The sequence below is a fragment of the Podarcis cretensis genome (assembly GCF_951804945.1).
Source record: "Podarcis cretensis genome assembly, chromosome: 12".
Lineage (NCBI taxonomy): Eukaryota > Metazoa > Chordata > Lepidosauria > Squamata > Lacertidae > Podarcis > Podarcis cretensis.
Genome location: NC_137181.1, coordinates 32,374,041 through 32,399,235, shown reverse-complemented (window position 1 = coordinate 32,399,235; position 25,195 = coordinate 32,374,041). Strand labels below are relative to the sequence as shown.

At 42.0% G+C, this 25,195-nt stretch overlaps 1 protein-coding gene across 6 annotated transcripts in view; it reads left to right on the top strand.

Annotated features, from left to right (window-relative positions):
* The window catches only part of ETV1 (ETS variant transcription factor 1), a 98,311-nt gene that overhangs the window by 34,350 nt on the left and 38,766 nt on the right, over positions 1 to 25,195 (top strand). For all 6 annotated transcript variants that reach the window (XM_079947924.1, XM_079947923.1, XM_079947925.1 and 3 more), the window contains 3 exons: positions 10,056 to 10,185; positions 15,938 to 16,126; positions 22,092 to 22,339. In XM_079947924.1, coding sequence (XP_079804050.1) covers positions 10,056 to 10,185; positions 15,938 to 16,126; positions 22,092 to 22,339 — 567 coding nt within the window. The remainder of the gene's footprint in view (positions 1 to 10,055; positions 10,186 to 15,937; positions 16,127 to 22,091; positions 22,340 to 25,195) is intronic.

The following is a 25,195-nucleotide window of genomic DNA, read 5'->3' as shown; positions in this document are numbered from 1 at the left end:
GGTGAAGAGGAGAAGGGCATTTTGAGAAGTGTGTTGGGGATGTAACCCGGGGTTGAAGGATTACAAGGTTAGCCAGGGGCCCTGGAGTCCGCAAAATGTGCCCTGGAGGCTTTTTGAGGAGGTTGGTCCAAGATCATGTGCACATTTCTGGTTCCTGGAAACTAGGTTTTGGCTGATGGGAGAAGGTGATCTCCATACTGCCCTTCACTCCAGTCATGCTGCAGTTTTCTCAAAGCCTCCAGGATATGTCAGGGGGCCTTTCCCTTTGACTTGGCCAAAGCTACAGCTCAATGTCTGTTGCTTCTGTGATGTGGATTCTTGCATGTTAGTGGCAAAAAGGCTGAATACTGGGGAGTTTCTGAGAGGTAGGTACTCAAGGAAAGAAGCTCATAGGGTCTAAGTAGTTTTTTTGTCCTAAAATAATACTTGAAAACCGTGTTTTGAAACCTGTTAAGTCTTTGTGGTCTTAGTTGTCCTGTAATCGGGATTTGTACCTGCATAGGTGAAAGGCTAGAGGATTATTTTTGGAGCATGAGGTCATTGTTCCCCTTCCCTTTAGTAGTGTATTTTGGGTGCCAAGTTCATTGATAATGGAGCAGAGCCAGGACCTCACACCCTCAGTTCCTTTTCTCTCTCTTTTGCTACCATGGCTGTAGGAGAGAGGGCTCAACAGGGAGGTTCTAGTACACAGTCTACCCCATCAGTTTCTAAAAAGCTTAACATTGGATTAAATGAAGTTTCCCATAAATTATCTGAAGAAGCTAAGGTGGTATCCCTGCCAAAAATGCTGGATTCCTTGAAACAAAAGGAGACAGTGCACCAAAACAATATTGTGTCCAAACAAAGAGGCCAATGGATTCAGAAAGTGGTTTTTTAATATAAATCTTACCTATACTTGGAAAAGTTATCCTAACCTGTCTTGGGCTGATGGGAGTTGCAGTCCGTTGTAGGGCACCAGGCTGAGGAAAAGAAAGGGACTATCTGGATTCGAGTCTCATGACATTTGTACAGTTCTAAACTAAAGTGCTCCTGGAAAATATATCTAATATCATTCTTCATCTCTGTTTCCAGCACACTTCTGTGGTGGGACTCATGGGGACTCTATGGTTCCAAGATCAGGCAAGAATTCCACTTCTGTTCCTCATAGATATTAAACCCATAAGCTTCCAGTGAAGTCTGAACTGGAGACATTTCCATGGTACACATAGTGAAAGATGACAGGGCTAATAAAACTTCATAATAATTAGATCTGGAGTTTGATGTTTATTTAGTGATGCCACTAGATTATGCCTTCTATAAAACAGGTGCACATATATAAGTGAACAAATCCTGTTAGCAGGGACTATAGCTTTTAATTTGTCAGCATTGTGGGACTCAGTCCTGATTCTCTGGAAGCTTAACTTCAATGGGCAGGTGTGTCTGTAATTTTTTTCTTCCAGAACCTTTGATAACATGTCCTATGGTCAATGAGCATCCTTATATTTCCAGCTTAGAGAAGACAATTGTGGAATCCTCTCCTGCTGTCACTTGCAAGAGTTCATGCCCTTCATTCCAAATATTTTAAGACATAAACAGAGTGCACCCATCTTTTGGGGATCTTTGCAGTCTCCATTTAAGAGCACTGAAGATCCAGGTTTTTGGGGGGTGGGGTGGGGGTGGGATTGAGTATGTTCTTTCCATGTCTATAAAAGTGCCATGCGCAGGATGGGCATAAATGGATTGCTCATGTTCTTTCCCCCAAAGCCCTCTGATCCTTTCCCCTGTGTCTTGTGGTACATTAAAAAAAACAACTCCTCTAGAACAGGAGTGATGTAGAAACTCATTTAAAGTTTACTTGGATGCTGTCTCAGCTAATATATCCCAGTTTAAAGGACAGTATCTTCTCTCATCCAAAGAGAAGTTTATGAAAGGCATATTTCACAAGATTGTTCTAGTCCACACTGCAGCACCACACTTTTAATTGATGTGAAGTCCTCTGAACCACTTGCTAAATGTTCATTAGATTGTCTTTTCTTCAGCATTGTGCTCTTGTAGCATTTTAGTTACTCTAGGAGAATAGGTAAGCAGGAGCTTAACACGGCAACACTTGGTTTCCAAAAACGGATGCAGATGTCTTTTTTCCACAACCCAGTTTAGAATGTCTCTCTTTTTTTGCAAGGGAGGGGGTTACATTTCTGAGTGCTAACCTTTTTGTATTAACTAAAGATACTTGAGATGATAAGCATATCTTGCCTTGTGTAAAACACCCACCCATAGGAGTCCCACCATTCCCTGTAAGACCTTCTGTGTGTTTGTGTGTGTGCAGGATCTGTTTGCCCAACTTGGAGCAGGTAAAGAAAACTGCAAAAACAAAATCAGGGCCCCTGTCCTTTAAATGTATTTCAGTTTGCATTTTGATTGCAGTTTAGAAACGTTATCACCCACTTTGTCACAGACATAATTCACATCTTTCTTCAGGCACTGTAAACAAGAGAAATGGTTTAATGGCTCCCTAAAAGGCACTCTGCACTGATAGCTGAGATTAGACCCTTTAGTAATGGATTTTTGCGTGCTGGAGAAAGAGGGGGGAGGGAGGGCTTGGCAGAGGGAAATGTACTGGAAAAGAATCTTTGAGAGGCAGTGATGATGTATCTGAAGTGCCTTCTGCTCTAAGTCTTATGCATGGGCAGGTAGATGGGTTTAACGAGTCTTCGACACTGTGGGTTTTATGAGTACCCTTTTGCCTCTGGAATTTAACTGCATATTAATTGAGGTCATCTCAATCAGTTCATCACCTGGAGACAGAGTGAGATCAGCCGAGATAGAGGAGTATGGCTGGCCCATCTTTTCTGCTCGCTCTCATGAAAAAGCATGTGCCCTGTGCACATTGCTTCGTTATGAGACTCTTCATTCCAGAGCACTTCTAAAAATTCCTTGATTGGGCTGAAAGTGAGTAAAGCTTTCTTGAAGACGCAGCTTTTGCTTTGTGTTAGAACCAACCCACACACCCATTTCTGATATATGTTTCTGTGGCAAGTCTTGTGTCTTCTTTTGCTTCCTTTTGTGGTCGAGTGCAAAGTTTCTCTGGTGTGCATTTTTGGGATCTGGCATAGATAAGTTGCATGAAGGTTTGCAGAAGCCAATGATTTGTAACTGGCAGTGGTTTGCACCAGTCTCTGCATTGAATGTGTCTGTACTTTGATTGTTTTTTTAAATATACAGATACAGTACCTTTTGGTCTGGATTCTACACAATGCAGAATCTCAGCGTCTAGGGTGGGAGCTTGTCAAAGATTGAATAGTAAGGGTCTTGTGTGTGTATATGTGTGTGTGTACGCAAACATGGAAGTCTTACTCCAGGCTTAATCTCTTTCTCATTCTGATCAGGCCAGGCATTTTAGCTGAAAAGACTTTTAAATTTAATGTATTTTCCATCCTTTTACTGAGAAGTATCCAGCACGATTTGCCTTTGTTCAAGCTTCTCCCATCATTCATGAGTTGTTCTGTTTGAAAGTCATTGTAATTCACATCTAGTACCAGCATTCATATGACTCTTGTGCACTTGACTCCTTGAGATGACGAGGCCTTGTCTGCATGTATGTGTTGCCTTTTTAAAAAAACAATGTTCTCAGAGATTTGAAAAGTGGTTTGCAGGAATTTTCCTTGGACTTGTTCTTTCTCTGGGTGATTCATTTCTTGTCACCCTGCTTCATACAAGCATCCTAGGTGAACATCAAGATTCAGGAGGTTAGAAAAGGAAACAAAAATGAAGGGAAAATCTAGGTTTCACGAAATCTGTACAGAGACTTGCAGAGACAAGCTTCTGCCCAGTGTAAGTGTTTGTGTTTGTTAATGTGTGATTTGTGGAAGAGGCATTTCACTAAAACTTCCTGGACTATAGGATTTAAGAAGATGTCCTGAGGGTCATGTCAAAGGATTTGGTGATCAGCAAATTGCGCTCCCCATTGGTGCAATAATCCACTTCTAAATGCAACAGTTCATTCTGATCTTCCAAGGAGTAATACTTTGTGTAATCCAGCTCACAGTGCTCAATCTCATTTTTACTACTTTCCTCCTACGGCTTAGTTTTATACTAGATGATATGTGGTCTTAACGCTGAAATACTTAGTTGTAGAGAACTGAATGACAGAATTATTTCTCCAAATCAGCAACAACAATCTGTATAACTTGTAGTGTTATAATCTTTCATAGAGGATATTGGTACAGTATGTTTGAAATCTAGAAATGCTCTCCAGAAGCAATTTGGGGGAGGGAAAATTCCTTTTCCCCTGTATCAAAGGAACTGAGAACCAGGCAGCTGAATTGCTTAGCTTATTTATAGTTGTGTTACTCTTTTCTTATAGATGCTGATAGAAGGTAACTAATTTATCCAAAGTCCTTCCCCACATTTAAATACAGTTTTGAAGATTCCAATATAGCATGTAATTGTAAAATGACATCAACAGTGAAAGCAGGTGACAATGGAAGTTTGGCACTAACAGTCCGGTTCCTAGCACCTGGTTCGTGTGCTAGTATAATTCATTGAAATTTTAAATATAGTCAAACAGCTACCATTTGAAACAAACACAAAAGTCTGCCTCTTGCTTCAGCAAGCTGGGCCGTTTTTAAATGACAGCGCATAAAAGTTTTGCATAGTAAACATACCTGCGGAACACCCGAGGATTTATTCAAATTTTAAAACCATGTTATCCACTTTGGCAGCAGTGAAGATCAAAATCTTTGGAAGACCATCTGCAAAACACGACTGCTTTGACCTCACTGCCCTCTCACAATGAAGATTGTACAGAAACAATGCTTGGTGAATTGCCTCTTGGGAGTTTTTGAGGGTCCTGTCCCCTAAAGAGGGGAGGGGGGATGAAATGAAAGAGTTAACCTCCCTAATCCGAGATGCTGCAGTTTAGAGAACCCAAAATAGCGGGGGTGATCTTAAATTAAAACTCCAGCACAGCAGCTTCCTAGCTTTGCAAAGTGGACCTAGTTAGTCCCTTTTCTGTAAAGCAAAATAAAATGTACCTTGCAGCCGAAGCAGAAGGCAGGAGCCGTGTTCAGTGAAAGTAATTTAATTAGTGTTGATCATGACTCCAGATGATGGTGATTTGATAAGGAATAATTTAGTACTTAACAGCCTTTTACATCTACCAACTCCATGTGGGAAGGTAAAGCAAATTGCACAAAATGAATGTGCTGCTTTTGCTTGTCTCAGTGCCAGTGAGCTGGAAAACTGCCTGTTAGCAGCCGCTCAGGTTCTCCATGCTGTGGGTGAAAACACTCCAGCATTTCTCCACATCGGAGTGTGATGTGGGAGTTTCTGTGCTTTCCCCCATTTTGAAATAAAAACGGGAAGCTATTTTTACATACAGTAAAATTGGCTGCGGGGAAGGAAACAAAAAAGCAGAAAGTTCAGAAAGTAAAGTGGTTTTGTGTTGGGGTACAGGATATACCAGTTTCCAGAAGCCACAGAAGAAGAAGAAGAAGAAGAAGAAGAAGAAGAAGAAGAAGAAGAAGAAGAAGAAGAAGAAGAGTTTGGATTTGATATCCCGCCTTTCACTCCCCTTCAGGAGTCTCAAAGCGGCTAACAATCTCCTTTCCCTTCCTCCCCCACAACAAACACTCTGTGAGGTGAGTGGGGCTGAGAGACTTCAAAGAAGTGTGACTGGCCCAAGGTCACCCAGCAGCTGCATGTGGAGGAGCGGAGACTTGAACCCGGTTCCCCAGATTACAAGACTACCGCTCTTAACCACTACACCACACTGGCGGGGAGGAGAGGTCTCTTGGTCTCAGGTGGTGCTCCCGACAAGCATCTGGCGGGTGACTGTGAGAACAGGATGCTAGACTTTGATGGGCCATTGGCCTGATCCAGCAGGCTTGTCTTATGTTCTTATGATTCAAAAAGGGAAAGGAATGTTCTGAAAATTATTTGTGTAAAAGGTCTGGTTCTCTTACTACTCCTTTAAAAACATGAAGAATGGAATGTAGGCCTTTAGATCCTGATAAGATGCTCGATGACCATAGCACTCATATCTTGGAAGCGCAAGGATGACTGCTTGATATCAGCACATCCAAATACATCATAAGGCGTTGAGGAACAGTCGTGCCATCACTCCAGGGCTTTTCGAATTATTGTTTATTATATTGATATCCCACCTTTCCTTCAAGAAACTCAGTATGATATACTCTGTTCTCTCCGAGGCCATTTTATCTTCACAACAACACTGTGATATAGGCTTGAGGGGAGCGGTTAAGCTGAGAAATGGTCACCCACTGAGCATCTTGGCAATCTTGGTCTCCCAATTCTAGCCAAAGGATGAAGAAACCTGTGACCCATTAAGATGCTGCTGGAATAGAGCTCCCGTTATCCCTGACCATTTGCCATGGTGACTGGAATTGGTGGGATCTGGAGTCCAAAGCAACTTGAGGGCCACAGGTTCATCTCTCCACTCCACTCCAGCTACACTATACTGACTCTTCGTTAGACAGCAGATTTGGACCACGATGGTGAATATTAAAACCTAAGAAGAGCTTGAAAACATGTGTTTTCTTGTCTACTGGGTTCGTTTTCTAGAATAAAGCTATTGAAAACTTCTGGGTAGTTTGAAAGTTGCTGGTAGAGGTTGGTCTAGTGAAAGAGATGCCTTTTCACCTATTTTGCATCTTATTTTCTAGAGCCAATATAATGATTGTTGGCGCTGAAACCAAGTTGGTGCCTTATAAACACGGGGGCTGGTGGCCTCTTTCACATGTCATTCTAAGCGAAACCACTGGGCTGTACCTGCAGTTAGGGTGGCAGCAGAGGGTTGATAGAAGTATTTTAATCTTAAGTAAATATCTATTAATCTTAAGTAAAATATCAAAACTGAAGTGGTAGTCTACTTTCCCATTCTTCTACAGGTTTAAAAAGTGAACCTGTAAGAGTGAATGTCTTTTGGCCCCCTGGCAGTGGCAGCTTCTGCCCACTTGGGCAAACAGGGCAAAGGACAGGGAAGAGAGGGCAGGGAAGCTTAAAGCAGGTGGTGCTGGGGTAGGCAAAGCCAGAGTTCTCAGTACATAGAGCACACTGACACATGCAGTGAGAGATGCACACAGAGTTTAATTGAGGGAAGGACAGAGGGAGAAGGGAAGAACCAGAGGCTTTCAGGGATAGCCAACATGGAGCCCTCCAGATGTTGTGGGATTGTTGTTCCCAACATCCATGTCGTTGGCCATGCTGACTTGGCAAAGAGTGAGTAATTACAATGTGGAGAAAGGAAGTGGGAGAGGGAACTCTGGTGTTAAGAGCTGTAGTGTTGTAGGTCGATTTCTGTCCCTTTTGCCATTATGGTCCACAGCCCAAGTCTCTCAGGCCATAATGTGTTTTGCACAGGTATTTTTGCTCCAAGTCTAGAGCAGCTGTCCCCAACACTGTGTCTTCCACATGTTTTGAACTACAACTCCCATCAGTCCTGTGGAGCAGGGCCAATGATGACAGAAGACTGGTGCTGTAGTCCAACAACACAGAGTTAGGGAAGGCTGCTCTTTACCATTTCGTGGGCCATTTGTGCAGCTTAGAATTATTTAAATGATGTTTTTAAAGCAGCTGTAAATATAAGTCAGAATGAACAAATTTTTAGTGTGTTTTTATTTATAATCTTTTTATTTATAAGACCTTTGTTTCCTAGTTTATGTAGCAGATTGAAGGGACACACCCTGCCCCAGGGATTAAAAAAAACAACTGCAGAAAATATTCTGTGGTAGATTTGGCCACATAATGGATGGCATCCAGCCTAATTTTGGCTGTGTACACACTACACATTATACAGGTCCTTCTTTTTCTCAATTCGGATTGAAGCTGGATTGGGAAAACACACAAAAAGAATGGCAGGATGGATATGGATTGTGGCTGTCAGGTGAACACTGCTTCCCAAACCAGCGATGGAAAAGCACTGGATGCAGAGTAAGCAGGAGTGTGTACACAGGTAGGTCTCATTGGCATAAATGTGAACAGTGAGTCATATTTTTGTCCCACTTTATTTCAATGTGACTCAATACTTAGGCTGCAGTCCTAGTATACACATTTATTTGTTGAGCATTGTAGGACTTACATTTCCGTAAACATGCAGCGGGTTGATCTGGATCCAGCTGCACGTGTTCTTGAACATGTGAACAAGCGCAAAGAATGCTGAAGAGCGCATGGTTTGTAACAACCCTATATTGTTTGTTATATAGTGGTAGTTATGCAGTATGATGCCACTGCATGTGATTTTGATAACTGGTGAACAGTGTTAGAAACTGAGAATGAAGCTGAAAATGAGTAAACTGTAGCTAAAATAGTATGTTCATTTTTTACATGGTATAGTCGTTCCCATGCCCACCCCCCTACTATTCTTAAGTGGGTCTCTTCTTCAGTTTTCAGAGAGCAGCTGGAAGTGGGGTGGCAGAAAAAGGTCCTCTCTTCCTTCCATGCTGCAGTTTTAATCTGAAGTCTTAGGCACAGGACTGTGCCCAGAGCTCAGAAAGGGCTCGCGCTAATGAAATTCCCTGTCGTAAAATTCACCTAGAACAATGGGAGTTTAGAACACTGCTGGTGAAGGCCTTCTGCTGTTAGGCTCTGAAATTCACTGGATCAGGATTGCATTCTGCAACCAAAAGTTAAACTCTTCTCCTCTGTACTCCGGCTCCCCAGCCCAATGATATTTTGAAGCCCTTTCTTGTAGTAAGTACAATACCTCTGATATAAATTATAGTAGCTAAAAACAAATGCAAATGGGTCATTGTTTGTTTGCTTGCTAATGAGCTGGAATCTTGGCCATGCTTCAGTTTTAAAGGCTAAAAGCACTAATAACACAAAGGATCCTTGGTGTCTATTGACACCCAAAGATGTTCCTGATAATTCTCTCTCTCTCTCTCTCTCTCTCTCTCTGCATTTTTACTCCAGTGATTTAATTAATCATTCATTTTGTTAGCTGCACTAAACCAAGGGTAGGGGGGGTGGCTTCCTTGTCCCACATTGAAGGCAAAATTGGAAATACAATGAGCTACTGGGCTGCAGCTCATTTGCTTACTTTAGATATGTTGAGTTAATATAAGCACTGGATTTGCATATCATTTACATGAATCCTGGAAAGTGCCAAACTGGAGTAGATGGACATATGGTGTTGATGCACCTGTTCTTTCATTTGAATGTTCAATGCTTCTAATAGGCATTCACCATTTGTGTATACAGTGTAGCCTTTGTAGAGGAGAACAGGAAGCACTTGTATATATGGTTGGGGTGCTAGATTGTGTCAGTTATCATCGAACGTGGAACAAAAAAATTGGCATCCTAGAGTGGGAAACTTACCATAATAGGTTGCTTGGAGCGTTGTGGGAATTGCAGGTTGTGTGTGTGGGAATACCTTTTAATGTGTGTCTTTCGTTTTGCTACAATCCTAACCTTAAAGCATTTTTTATCCTATTTTCATGAGGGCTAGAAATGTGTTTTACGTCTTTAAATTCTGAAATCCAGCTTTACATATTTAAGGATCTGCAGATGACAACAACATGCTTTTTGATGCCCGTTTTTAATGTGAGACTGTGCAGGCTGAAATATGCATGTTTGTGAACCAAGCCACACAGCCAGGTTCATGCTGAAATTCAGGCAGCACATGATGCACTGTGCAGTGCTGAACAAATCAGGATGGTGCTGACTGAGGCTACAGTATCATAGACGGAGCCATACAGTTTTGAAGTTCTGATGGGTGGGAGAAAGTATAGTCAATATGGTGCACTTCGGATGTGCAGCTCTCATCGTCCCGGATTGGTGGGGGCTGATGGGAGTTGTAGTCCAACTACATCTAGAAAGCATCACATTTGTTACCCCTAATCCAGAGTCTTCTCCGAAAAGCAGGTACCTGTTGTCCCGATGACACACGCACATCAGTAGAAACTTGATTTTAGACAGGAGGCGAGAGCAGTATAGGGGAGCAATTTCATTCCGCCCAGTGCCAGGTTTAAAATGGAGCTGAACCCTCTTGATTCTCTCATCTGATTGTTATTGCTTGAAATGGCTTAGTTTCTGTTCTCTGTCTTCTTTCTTTCCAGTGGCTTTCCATGGTCTCCCAGTGAAAATCAAGAAAGAACCACACAGTCCGTGTTCTGAACTCAGTTCAGCTTGTAGTCAAGAGCAACCATTCAAATTCAGTTATGGGGAAAAGTGCCTGTACAGTGTCAGGTAAAGTAGCAGGTGTATTTTTGTAGTAAAACTAGCACAAAACCACTGATAGGAGTGGGGGGAGGGGGACAGAACTGGGTCTGCCTGGAGAAAGATATTTTTTCAGACCTGTGACGTTTTAGAATAATCCTTCTTCTTTTAGGAACTTTTTGTTGGCAGTAACAATTCTCGTCCAGTGCATCAAATTGTATAGTAAATAAGAAAGGGTATTCCGAAATGCATTCAGCCTAAAATAAAACAGTCTTCAAGCATCTGGGGTTCATTCCTAGCTCCCTCCCCTCACTGTATTTTGTGGTAGCATTTTCAGTGACAAGCTGTAGTATTAAAGCTATGATGGTAATTGAGCTATAAAAGTTCCCCTTCCCCTGCAGCTGCGGCCTGGTCTAAATGCACAGCAGAATAAAGTTGAAAAATCCTGAGGCGTTAGAATGGACTATACTACTACAGATTGAAAGGGGGGGGGAACAAATATTTTAACAATCTCCTCTGCAGAAAACTAGCACAGCAGAAGAGTGGGCAAGGTTAGAACCATTCTCTCTGAAATATTTTTTTTTTGGGGGGGGGTGTTGTTGTTTCTTACTTTCATTTTAAAGTGGTACAGTCCACTCTACTCCCTCAGGATTTTTCCCACATCGAAAAATAAATAAATAAATAAAACCACCTAAAAATAGAAGCATTCTCTTCCTTATTTTTTCTGTTTTTCACTTTTTGTGTATTAGAAAATGAAAATGAAAATTGTAAAAAACAAACAAACTAATATTACAAAGCTTTAGACCAGGCACCCCCAAACTTGGCCCTCCAGATGTTTTAGGACTACAACTCCCATGATCCCTAGCTAGCAGGACCAGTGGTCGGGGATGATGGGAACTGTAGTCCTAAAACATCTGAAGGGCTGAATTTGGGGATGCCTGCTTTAGACTGATGAGAAGAAATTTACTGAAGAGCGATAGATATATCTACATCCTTACCCGACACATTCTAAATGTGGGTGTCGGTTGGAATTTTCCCAGTGTGGTTGGGGGAATCAAAACATTGAAAAGCGGGGTGGGAAGCAAGCTAGTTTCGCTCACACAGAAAGAGAAGAAGAGTGCCTGTACACTTTGCTTCATAGCTCAAATTCTACAAATACTAAAAGCTTTTTTTTTAAAAAAAAGCTAGGGAGTTGGAGTTTATGGATAACACTGGTCAACAACAAATTTGTTGTCTGCGTTTTTTCAGTTGATTTAGGACGAATCTGATGCGTTGAATCAAAAAATCACATTGGTTTTGCTCAGTCAGGTCAAGTTTTTGAGCTATGGCCACGTCGTTTTTTTACGTTTTTGTTCACATGTACGCTTGTGTGGAGCATTTTAGAAGAAGTTGGTGGGGGTAAAATGCCATGTCAAATAATTGTTTTGATTGGAAATGATTATTTTAATGACAAGAAGTATTCAGGTCTGATAGTTCTGGGTGATTATGTCGAAAAGGGATCAGTTTGAAGTCATAAAACCTCGAAATCTTCCATAAATTGGTGCGGCAAAGCATGAAGTTATTTTGGTATTAAACTTAGTGACCAGGATAAAGCTTGGGCGCCACACATGGTGTGCAAGGCATGCACCGAGACTCTGTGTGGGTGGACCAATGGCAAGAGGAGTCTGAACTTTGGAATTCCCATGGTTTGAAGGGAGCCGACAAACCATGTCACTGACTGCTACTTCTGCGCTGTTGATGTGACTGGGATCAACAGAAAGAACCAGAGCAGCCTCAAGTATCCTGATCTTCAATCAGCACGTCATCCTGTAGCTCATTGTGATGAAATTCCAGTGCCTATCTTCGGAGAACTTCCTGACATTAGTGACATTAGTGACGAAGATGCCTCCAGTGTTGAAGGACATGAAGAAGAAGAAGTGGTTCTTGAAGATGATGCTCCACGTCCATTTTCCCAAAAGGAGTTGAATGATCTAGTTCGCGACCTCAGCTTGTCAAAGGACTCTGCCGAACTGTTGGCATCCAGATTGAAGGAAAAAAACCTCCTCTCTTCCTCAGCTTCTTCCGCAACAGGCATCAAGAGTACCTCCGTTTTTTCTCGGAAGAGAAGGACTTGGTGTACTGTGCAGATATTGCGCAGCTTCTACTCAAGCTTGGAGTGCCACAGTACAAACCCAAAGATTGGAGACTGTTCATTGACAGCAGCAAGCGATCACTGAAATGTGTTCTGCTACACAACGGCAACCAGTTTGCCTCTATACCCCTGGCTCACTCGACTACACTGAAGGAGAACTATGAAGCGGTGAAGTATGTGCTGGAGAAAATTGGTTATGATCAGCATAAGTGGTTTATTTGTGTTGACCTGAAGATGGTGAACTTTTTGTTGGGACAACAGTCTGGCTTCACCAAGTACCCATGTTTTATGTGCATGTGGGATAGTAGGGACCGTGCTCAGCATTACACGAAGAAGGACTGGCCTGTGCGGGAGGAATTGGTGCCTTGCAAAAAAAGGAATGTCATCAATGACCCTCTGGTGGACAGAGACAGAATACTCTTCCCACCGCTGCACATCAAGCTCTGCTTAATCAAGCAGTTCACCAAGGCTCTGGACAAGGATGGTGACTGCTTCACTTACTTGTGCCAGGCTTTTCCAGGATTGACCATGGAGAAGTTGAAAGCTGGCATCTTTGATGGTCCTCAGATCCGTCAGCTCATCAGAGATCCAGAGTTCGGAAAGTCAATGAACAAAGTGGAAGTGGAAGCATGGAAGGCATTTGTTCTGGTAGTGAAGAACTTTTTTGGCAACAATAAGGCCAGAAACTACACAGAACTTGTCAACAACATGCTGACTGCTTTCAGAAACCTGGGCTGCAACATGAGCATCAAGATGCACTACCTATTTTCACATCTGGACCGGTTTCCTGAGAACCTGGGTTCAATGAGTGACGAGCAGGAGGAGAGATTCCATCAGGACATGAAAGAGATGGAGACCAGGTATCAGGGTCGCTGGGATGCAGTCATGATGGCTGACTACTGTTGGACTCTGAAGAGAGACCTCCTTGCCGCTGAGCATTCCTGGAGTTCCAAGAAATGGAAGTTCAAGCCCTGAAGTTTGAAAAATGGTGAAGCAACATGCAATTTACGTGTACTTACCTTTATCAATGCCCACCATTCAGTTTACAGTAATCGATGTTTCTATCAGGTAATCAATATATGTTGTTGGGAAAACATTTTTTTCTCTTAAAAACATATTTAGGGTGATATGTGTTGACAAAAATCAGATGATAATGCCACAAAAATGTAATTGATTTTGTCACAAGATCTGATTTTTTTCAAATCAACATAGCACAAAAACCTGACCTGATGGAGAGAAACGGATGCCATTTCCTGATTCAGCAGTGCAAAAATACCCTAAATCAGTTGTAGAAATCTAGACAACATTCAAAAAGTAAAAAATTGTTGCCCAGTGTAATTGGAGGGGAGGCACCCCATGATTCTAAACTTGTTTTAAAGTAATAATATTTTTACATATAGCCACTATGCATTTGCCTTCCCTTAGAATTTGAATTCCAAAAGGGAGGTTCTTGGTTGCCCCAAGGTTGGTAGGTAAGGGTGTGTGTGTGTGTGTGTGTGTGTGTGTGTGTGTGTGTGTGTGTAAGTACTTTTAAAAAATGCATTACATGCATTAGGTTGAGAGAGTCCTTCCTGCATAGACAACAAGCCTGGGCAAAATGCATTAGGTGTTCTGTTAACTTTTGCAGATGATATGTGTGTTCATTCATGGATGATTACTAAAAATCACATTTCATTCGGCTTTACAGATACTATTATCTCTTCAGAAACAGGTTTCTTCCCTTTGGGGAACGAAGGGTGGAGAGCAAGACTTTTTTAATGGCTTGTAGAATAATTTTTAATTGGTGTGATAGCATTATGCTCTTTAATAGCTTTTGCTTTTGGAAGCTTTGGTTTGCCGGCACAAAGTTTCTCCATGCATTGCTTCTCCAAAATCTCAGAAGAAGGATTATAAGTTGACTGCATAGACAGACTTATTTCTCCATAGGAACTTTCTACAAAGTGGTCAGCAAACTTTTGCACCACCAAAGGATGACAGTCCTCTTATAACCAGCAGTAAGAACACAGATGCAATTCTTGCCCATTATATTTCCCCCCAAAATGTTGTAGATAAAACCTCAGTTAACAAAACATATATTTGGCATACAAATATACTGTCCCACTTGAGCTAGTTCCATAACCTACTGAAGCCCTTATTGTAGTTAGAGGTTGGCTCTAGTATTTTGAGATGTCACCAGTGTCTACATTGTGTATACTATTCCTACCAGTTGGTAGGACAGTTTCCTTTTGACAGTATTTGGGCTTTTTCAAGAGCTTGTCTTTGGAATGACATTTGGATTTCTCATGTTTATAAATTAAAAAAGAACCTAGTTTGCACGTCACATTAAACCATAGTTAAACACAAATAAGAGTCTGCGGGTGCACGCGGCTTAAAATTCTTCACTTTGCTTCTTGTAGTGCTGGTAGCAACAAACCATAAGCCTTAAAATGCTTTGTTTGAACCTGGACTTTTGACTTGTGTCTCTCCAAACAAACCATACGCAATAACAGAGACTTGTTTGGGCTTACCACTCAGGGAAACAAACCACAAGCCTGAGTTCAGATGACACACCAAGCCGAGGTTTGTGGGGGGGACTTTTGAACAGTGTGCACTGTCACACTCCTTGTTCTTGTTAAACCATACTTAAACATTGACTGTGGCTTAATTGGGCCAAAGGTCCATGCTGCTTGCAAGACACCTTGGTCATTTCTCGAAGAGAATGAAAAGCTTCTGGAGGAGCCTCCTCTAAAAACATAGCTATTGGTTTGAAAAAGCTGGGCATGAATTGAGCAAAGTGCTTTTGCACAATGTTTTAATACATAGAAGTGTAGGTCTATTGGTAGACTGGTTCATTCATAACGGTCCTGGTCTAATAAAGTCATCATAAGACTGAATGAGTATTGTGCTTGCTAACTCATCTCTCTTTTTGCTCACATTCTTCAATAAGAGACTACCTGACTTCATTAAAGCATAATTCTTTGTTGCATCTGAACCAGAATATCTGTGGATCAGATCCTGGTTTCATACACTGAATTGCAGAATGTTTTGTATACTAGTTTGTAGCCCCAAGATTAATCCACAGTTTATTGGTTCAGTTGCACTCTGCAAGAACGGACAGTCAGGTGATCCTTGGGTCTTGCACAGTCTGTTGCAAAGTGTTCCACGAGACTCTTCTGTTGCACAGCCAGTTCACAATGGGCTTCTTAAGACAACCAGCTGATTGTTGGCTCTTGCAAAAAACTCATTGTTGGGGTCCTGTGGGATACTTTGCAGCTGACATTTCTAGTCAACATTTACTTGTTAGGTATATTGCACCCCCAACTGTTCTTTTCCTAACTTTCGAATGGACGCAGGAAATGATGGATAGAGAATGTTTTGTCCATTAATGAGGTGTTAGTAAAACCCAGGTTTCCCATGTCTATGATGACCAATGCCAGTCATTGGATCATATAGGGCTGCTTTATACCACGTCACACTACTAGCCTATCTAGTTCAATATTATCTGCACTGACTTTTCAGCAGAAGTCTAGAGATGTTGGTGTTTGAACTGAGGACCTTTTTGCATGCAAATCCTTGTGTTCTGCCACTGAGTTTGTGACAGTACTGGCTATATGGCACTGTGTATATGGGGCTACTGTGTCAATTATTTGCAACCCTTTATTTAACTGGCAGTGCCTATGATCAGAAGCCACAAGTGGGAATGAGGCCCTCCAATCCACCAACTCCATCCAGCACTCCAGTCTCACCACTGCACCATGCATCCCCAAACTCAGCTCAGAATCCTAAACCTGACCGGGTTTTTTCTGCTCACCTGCCTCCGTCCCAGCCCATCCCAGACAACAGCTTCCCCATGGACCACAGGTAAGAGATTGCTTTTCCTTACTGCTTCCACAACAGGTGCTATTTTCAGTGAGCATATTGTTTGTTTGTACCAGTGTTCCTCGCAAATTTGGCCATCGCCATTCGCCATGTTTTTAGTTTTGGAAAGAAAACGATGAAGCTAAGTGTCCTTGGGCAGTCTTGCTACATTTCACCCAATTGCCAGGAAGATTATGTATGTGAAGATATCATACAAGGGAAAGTAAAGGGTAAGGCTGGAGCTGTGTATTCCATTGATTATTGTTGTTGTTGTTTATTAGTATTTATTAGTATTTATTAAATTTATATACCACCCTTCATCCAAATATTTCAGGGAGGTTCACAAGATAGAAATATAGGATAAAAACACAGAACAAATAGTCAAAACGAAACAATAACACACACCCCCAAAGGCCATAGAATATTAATCGGCCAAAGGCCTGGTTGAAGACTGCCTTTCAACAATTGTGCTGTCTTCCATACTTGAAGCTTTTATAGAGGAACTTGTGATTCTCCATATTCTCTGGAACTACATGTCCCATCAGCCTCAGTCAGCATGGTCAATGGTAATGGATGATGGCTGTTGTAGTTAACAACAGGAGGGCCACAAGTTCTCCATTCTTGCTCTAGTGCCTGCTTGTGTCTCTGGGTGTCAGTGAGCGTCTTTAAGGAATGTGAAAGGTAGGCGTTATTCAGAAGTAGTGGATGTTGTAAACTGACAGCTCTAGGCCCATATTAGTACTAACTCTGAAGTTCCACTGCAGCAAATATGATCAAATGTAGCATAATATTTCTATAGATCATACCCACTGTATGGGAGTAGGACAGAAAGCATAAAGTATATGTACATCTATGCATTTGTTTTTGTGGAGCCAGGTTGATGGGTAATGCTGTGTATCAGGGTTTCCCAAACTTGGGTCCCCAGCTGTTGTTGGACACCAACTCCCATCATCCTTAACTAGCAGGACCCAGGGATCAGGGATGATGGGAATTATAGTCCAAAAACATCTGGAAACCCAGGTCTGGGAAACACTCTTGTAAATCATTCAGTTCAGGAGAATGTGGCTTTTCAATACAGCAGGTTACTATTCTGAATTAAGTTCTTTATAGCCCAGGTCTACAGGCATTACTGCTTGTTGTAACAATTTGCATAGTATCCATTGAAAGGGTGTGGGTTTTCCCCCCTTTGAGCTTTTTGAAATGCAACAGCTTAGGAAAAGGAAGTTAAGCTGCCAAAACAAACTACGTTCAAATAACTCTAGGCTGAGCAAAACCACAAAAGCTAAAAAACTGAATTGAAGCTTCATCTCTACGTCCCTAAATCACCCTGCTTAGTCTTTGTGTTTGAAGCTCCTAAGGCAAAGCATTCATTGACTGAGCTAAATCTATTTTGCTTAGATTTTGCTGTGGCTATGTTTGAATTGTGATTGTAATTGTTTATGCAAGTCTGATCAAACATTTACTTATTTGGTTATGTTCTAACCTGCTCAGAACATACTCAAGGAGCCAGCTCTGATGTCATGTGTCTTTACTTCTCCAGCCCCTGTGAAGTAATGTAAAGAACCACAAATGGCCTTATATTTAATGGATTTTTCCCATTGTGGCACAATTTTGCCATGATGGCCCATGTAATTTGATGGTGGTTCCCTGCGTCATTTTGACTTATGTATCCTGGTAGCATGATCATTCCAACACCATATAACTGTAGCTTTAGGCTATAGGAGTCACCCATGGGTTCAATATTGATGCCTGTGCCCTGCTTATGTAATACTTGATAATTGAACGAGCCTCTTGCCTTATAAATGGCCTCTGTTAAATCACACGTTTCAAGAGCACGGCCCAATCTCATGTACGCTTGCTTGGAAGTAGACGCATTGAGCTCAGTGGGGTCTTACTTCCAAGTACCTGTTCAGAAGATTACATAGCCATGCTGCTCTATAGATGGTGTTATTGCAGCAGCCTTCTTGGCAAATTCCTTTTTTACCCGTGATGATGATGATCTCGCTTGGCATCCTGGCTCTCCTGTAATTGTATGGTGGCAGGGCACAGCAAGGTTTGGGGTGGGTGGGAAACAGTGCTGTATGGAAGAAAGAAAACTCCCAAGAAGTTTGCGGAATTGAGTGAACCTCTGGCTTAGCATACCTGCTGCTTCAATAACACAGTTCATAAAAAGGAACAAGTATGTGGAATATAAATGGTCCTAACAAGCACCAACAGGAATCGAAGCCACTTGTATAAACACATGGCTTGATTCCATACAAAACTTCCAGGGCAAGTATTATTAACATCCTTAGAGGCTTCATAAGTGAGACTGTTTCTTATTTTAAGTTCACTCCTTGGCAGTTTTTAATGATGATTTCTGCTTCTTTTCTTTACTAAAGGGGAAAGGGGTGGGGGCAGAACATGAGCATAGTGCCAGTCAACTTAGCTATTTTCTTGTGCTTTGAGATTAATACTTTATTTTCTGAATACGTGGGCAGACTGCAAAGGCACCACTCCTTTCACCATGGCACAGAATATTTTTAGCGGTGTGAAATAGACTTGCTTCCACACCATGTCTTTTTTATCTTTCTTTGGAATGAATGACTTCAGCATTACTTTGAATGAATCTGTAAATTTAAATTAATCCAAGCGCAGGTTTTATTTCTGATCATACTTTTAGCCCGATCCTGTTGTTGCTGTAGGCAACGCTGATCTAGCTTGAACATGGCACAAAGACAAGATGCACTATATAATATAAATAATAATACTCTTCAATGTTGGGGATGCTCTGCCTACCGTAACTGCTCCAACTTCATTTAATTCTGCTTGTCTGAGTCAATACAATTGCCCAAATAAATTAATATTTCCAGTTTCACTTTTAAAAATAACTTTCATTAATTGCTTTGAATGTCTAGAGTTAAAATAATAAGAGAGCTTACATGGAACACATGTTAATTTGTGGTTTACATGTAATGGTCAAACAATGGCTTTCCCATTGGGACTGTGTTTCAGGCTTGCTGAAACAAGAAAACATTAAGTGGGTTCCATGGAGTGTGTAGTGCAGAGGTTTTCAACCTTTTTGGGTCCACAGCTCCCTTGACCAACTGCATTCTTTATTCTGCACCCCTGTGGGGCTCAGAAGCCCAGTTACGCCACCTCTTGCCTGCAGAGCTGGCAGCCCCTTAGCCCTCCCTTGTGGAGGGTTCCCTCAGCCTCCTCTCTTTTCCTCTCTCCTTGGGAGTCCTCTGGACAGCTGCAGCTACCGCCCCTGATCTCTGAGCTGTCTGACCTGCCCCACAGAGAGGTGCCTCCTCACACTGCCCCACAGGTGCCTGGGAAACACCCTCTGGCCAGCCCCAGAGGAACAATTCATCTGGGGAGCTTGTAGCCAGGGCTTATGCAACAAACAGCTGTGCAAGCCTTTGGGAGGCAGAGATGCGAGAGGGCCTCAGAGGAGAGAAGGAAAGAGGAACAGAGACCAGTGTTTCCTGCAGCACCCCTGGCCATCATTCAAGGTGCCCCAGGGTGCCACGGCACACTGGTTGAAAACCACTGGTCTAGTGAACCATCACCTTTGTCTTCTAGGTCTTACCACTTTTGCTTTTACTTATATGCTTCAATTCTCTCCCTCAATTCCTGATTCCATAGTTTACCAAAACTTATCCATGTAAACTGTGGTTTGCACAAACAGTAGTTTGCTTCAATAAACCATAGTTAATATTAACCATACTTAGGGGTTTTGACCTTACAATAGAATTAGTTGACAAAAATCAAGCAAAAACTGCCAATCTCCTTATGGCCACGTTGGAGTTGGTTGTGGTGGGGGAGATGTGTGAGCCTTGAGGACGCTGCTTCTTATTCCCACTATTGTTGAGCATGTTTTCTGAACCAACTCATAGTTTGCTGCTTGACATCAAGTAAAATATGGTTTATTAGGGACTCCCTGGCCTATCAAGGTGAACAACAAAGTGGCTGAGGGTCATCTAGTCCAGCCCCCTGCAATGCAGGAATCTCAACTAGATCATATATGGCAGATGGCCATCCAACCTCTGCTTAAAAACCTCCAATGAAAGAGAGTCTACCACCTTCCGAGAGAGTCCATTCCACTGTCAAACAGCTCTTACCATCAGGAAGTTCATCTTGATGTTTAGTTGGAATCTCCTTTCTTGTAAGTTGAATCCATTGCTTTAGCTTGCTCCAACTTCCGTGTGACAGCCCTTTAGATAGTTGAAGGTGGTCATCATATCTCCTATTAGTCTCCTCTTTACCAGGCTAATTGTACCCAACTCGCAAAACCATTCCATATAAGCTTTCTTTCCACACCCTTGATCATCTCTGTCATTCTCCTCTGCACACGTTCTAGCTTGTCAATATCCTTCGTAATTTGTGGCGCCCCGAACTGGACACGGTACTCCAGGTGTAGTCTGACCATATCTCTGCTCCAACAAAAACTACATAACTGAGTGTTTTTCTTTCTTTTTTGCTAGAGTGGGAACATGTGCAGAAGAGTATGCACTCTATACAGCTGACTGTGCCCGCAAATACCCCAGTAATAAGATCATTAAGTTTGCAGATGATACAATGGTGGTTGGTTTAATCACGGCTGGAGAGAGGGTGGCGGCCTATAGGAAGGAAGTTGAGCAGTTGGGGGAGTGGTGCAGGAAAAACAATTTACTCCTTAAATTAAAGAAAACTAAAGAGATTATTGTGGACTTTAGGAAATGTAAATTGAAAATTCATCCACTTATTATTGAGGGGAAGTGTGTGGAACAGGTCTCTGTGTTTCAATTTCTGGGAATGGAGTTGAGAGATGACCTAACCTGGGGAGAAAACAGGAAAGACCTGATGAAGAGAGCACAGCAAAGGTTATATTTTCTGAGAATCCTCCGGAAAAATCTCTCAAAGGACCTGTTGATGGCATTTTACCATTGTACTGTTGAGAGTGTATTAACTTATGGTCTGTGTGTGTGGTTTGGGAGCTGCATGGTCAGGGGAAAAACAATGCTGTCCAGGGTTGTAAAGACTGCAGAGAGAATAATTGGGTGCACTCTTCCCATCTTGGATCAAATCTATGCTTCCAAGTGCCATAAGAAAACTGCAGAGATAGTGCAGGATAGTTCGCACCCCGGAAATGATCTCTTTCAGCTTCTGCCTTCTGGAAGAAGGTACAGGGTTATAAAGACTAGGACTAGCCGCTTGAGAAACAGTTTCTATCCAAATGCAATTTTGGTTTTAAACACAGTGTAAGGTAGTGTCTGTGGGAGTATATTGTATTTAATTATGGGGTATCAGAGTTTTTAGGGGGCTAAACAGGCTGGGATAGCAGGTTTGTTGGTTTTTGAATGTCTGATGTAGATTTTTTCAATTTCATTGTTCTGTATGAGACAATGACAATAAAGATTATCGTATCGTACAAAGTACATTATCATATGTAAGAGATGGGAATATCACTTTAGCAGAAGCTAGTGTTTAAACCATGATCTTCTGAGCATTTGGAAGTGGAATTGGAGAAAGTAAAAACTTGAATGATATGTGTGTTTTATTCCCCCCCGCCCCATATCTCAAGTGACCAAAAATATTCAATATTGTGTTTTCTAATAGTTGGTTGTTGTTTTTTTAAAAAACCCCACCTAATTTCTATCACTTATGAGTGGTGGTGCTAGGAAAATAATTTTATTATGAAACCCTTCTTGGGGGCAACTCTCCTTATCTAATTCTTGCAGATAGATGCCTCTTGCGCTGTCTCATAGACAGGCCAGTCAAGGCATTACTCTGCAAAAAAATTACATAAGCAGAATCCTTGTAGAAGGATTTCCATCCCAGAAAGCATAACACCACAAATTGTTTCTCACCTGTTGTGAGAGTTTTTCCCGCTTCTCAAATTTTTCATGCTGACTCCCCCTCCCACCTTTCCCCCATTCCTGGATTAATAGTAGTAACATCGCTCTGTATCTCAAACTGAACTCTCTCTGTGTTTGTATCCTAGATTTCGCCGTCAGCTTTCAGAACCTTGCAATTCATTCCCTCCATTGCCTACCATGCCAAGGGAAGGGCGCCCGATGTACCAACGGCAGATGTCTGAGCCAAACATCCCTTTCCCACCTCAAGGGTTTAAGCAGGAGTACCATGATCCAGTGTATGAACACAATGCCATGGTTGGCAATTCAGTCAATCAAAACTTCCCCCCTCCTCTGATGATTAAACAAGAACCTAGAGATTTTGCGTATGATTCAGGTAGGTAGAAGGTTATTCTCTTTCCTCTTTTGTTTGGTAGGCTTTTCTTTATTCAACGATCTGCCTCCTCGGTAAGTCTCGTAGGAGAGGATAACTTTCCTGATAAATAAGAATACTGTACTCCTTTGAGTTTCCATGTTGAGATTGTTGGGGTAGAAAAGGCTTTATTGTACTAGACACCAGACTAGCAGCCCTATCTCATCAGAACAGATAAAGCTGCATTCAAATTGCCTTGCCATACTTTCTCTCTCTCTTGAATACTTTCCTGTTAAATTGCAATGGAAAGAAATCATTTCAGCTGTTGAGGAAGAGAACTGGTTGTTGAACGTGATGCTGTAGCTCGTAATACAGTTATACATCTGTCTATGTAGTGATGTCTGAGCTTCTCCTCCAATATTTTAGGAACAGAATTTAAACCTTTACATTCACATAGCCATATTAGAGACTTGATTCTTCATCTTGAGTGCATTGGGAATTCAACAGGCCAATCAAAACAGGAATTGGGTGTCTATGACCCTCCATCTCCCATCAGCTCCAACCAGCATGATCAGTAGTCACCGGTGATGAAAAGGTGCCATCCTCCTGCAACATCTAGAGAACCACATGCTCCCCACCCCCCTCCTCTGGCCATATCTATATCATTGAATCTCTCCATAAACTTCTATTGATCTTAAGAATTCTCCAGAGATTTTCATACTGAATATTCAATTCAGATGAATTGTGTTTGGATTGTGACTTATAGCCTGGCTTTCAGTTGATACTGTTCTTTTCTTTTTAAGTAATTAGTACTTATGAGCACAATACATTTTGCCTCTTTGGGAGACACATCATGAATGTGCTCGCTTTTTTGGTGCAAGGAGTAGGCAGCCTATTTCAGGTTAAAGTTCCCATGGTGTGTATGGTTATAAGATAATTTTCCATGTCTGGGAAGCCAGGTCAACAGCATCAGAGCCTGCTGTTCAAAGAACCCTTGTCCTTTGCTTAGCAAAAGGCCGATGCTATCGGCCACCTATTAAGTTGCTCAGGAGGGGCTAGTTAAGGTTCCAATCGATAAAGCTTGAGCACTTTCCTCTTAGAATTGATTCCACCCCCCCACCCCCACACACCTTACAGTAGGATTAAATCTGGAAAGATTTGTCCACGATTTAAGTGTTGCTCAAAACCTTCAAACTGTTTCCTTTTAGCATCGCATAGCAGATGTCGCTCCTGACACAGAAATAAAAGGGCCTACAGTCCTAGTCACCGTGTTATGATCTTTACAAGTGCACTTGTTCAGCCTACTAAATTTCAAGGGCAACAAGGCTCTATTGTCAATGTGCTTTTTATGTTTAGGCAAGTGGTTTGTGCAATTCCCCCACCCTTGGTTTCCATGGGAGCTCCTACTCATTCTTTCTCATTTATCCCATCAAATGATTTCTCCCCCTAACCCCCTTACCTTTCACAAAGATGATCATCTGGTGCAGTAGTCTGCAAACTTCTGTTTTCCATTGCTGGTAGGGAAAACTCCCCCCCACCCCAGTACAGTTTTGGACAAATAGGGAGGCCACCTCAATGCTGTCAGTATTTTGCAAGAGGGGTTCTGGAAATGTTAGATTGCCCAAGTAAAGTAAAGTAAAGTAAAGTAAAGTAAAGTAAAGTAAAGTAAAGTAAAGTAAAGTAAAGTAAAACACTCTGTTACTGTGGTACAACAAATCCACCACCCCGCCTGAACTCTTTGCAGTTAGGAAAGTAACAGAGAAACGTGTGGGATGAACGGTGCATAGCTACCAAACAAGCATATGAGCATATGATTTCATGATGAATGATCGTTGTCATATAACTTTTCCACAAGCAAACTGGAACGAATGACCAATTATAACCTCTGTGCTATTTGAAGGTGAATGCTCCATATACAGGTTGGTTGGAGGAGCCTGAAATATCCCTGATAGTCAGAAATAGCCTTGCTGAACAGGGGTTTAATGTCTTAAGTGGTTCTTTCCCTTGCCATCTCCTTCATATTCGAAAATTAAAGTCCTTGATTATCACTTTATGAAGATGGGAATATGTATTCTTATCTCACTCTTCCTTCAAGAAAGTCAGGGTGGTGTACAAGGTTCTCTGTCCCCTGCTTTATCCTTACATCAGCCCTATGAAGTAGGGAGTGTGATGGGCCCATGGTTACCCAGTGAACTTCATAGCTGAGTGGGGATTTGGAAGTGGGTCTTCCCAGTGCTAGTCTGACACTCTAAGGCAGGCATCGTCAGACTTGGCCCTCCAGCTGTTTTGGGACTACAATTCCCATCATCCCTGACCACTGGTCCTATTAGCTAGGGTGATGGGAGTTGTAGCCCCAAAACAGCTGGAGGGCCAAGTTTGGCCATGCCTGCTCTAAGTGCTCCACCACACATACTCTATGTGCTTGTGTCTATTAGATGCCTTCCACACAACGTTCTTCCCAAAGTCGTCATCATTGCAGTTTGACAAAAATGCATTGGGCAATCCCTCCATCCACTTGAACACTTACAGTTCACAACCAGGCCCAATAAAACCTCCTTTCCTTGTACCACATTGTACTAGCCATTAATCTAGTCCTCCATCACTCTCATTTATTTAAAGTACTGTTTTCCCATTCTTCAGCGAGAAAAAAAAAGCTCTTGGAGTGGCTTAGAAATGTCAGTGATAAAGACTATCCCTATTCTCAGGCTTATAATATAAACACATGATATGAAAATATAAGGGAGGAGGAAAATAGAACACACAGGCTACTATTTCTCACCCACCTATGGTGTGACTCGGAATTTGCATAGAGTGTTGAATTTGAGTATATTCTCCGGTTGCCTGAAACATTGACTGTACTGTCCTCCCATTCTAGGTAAT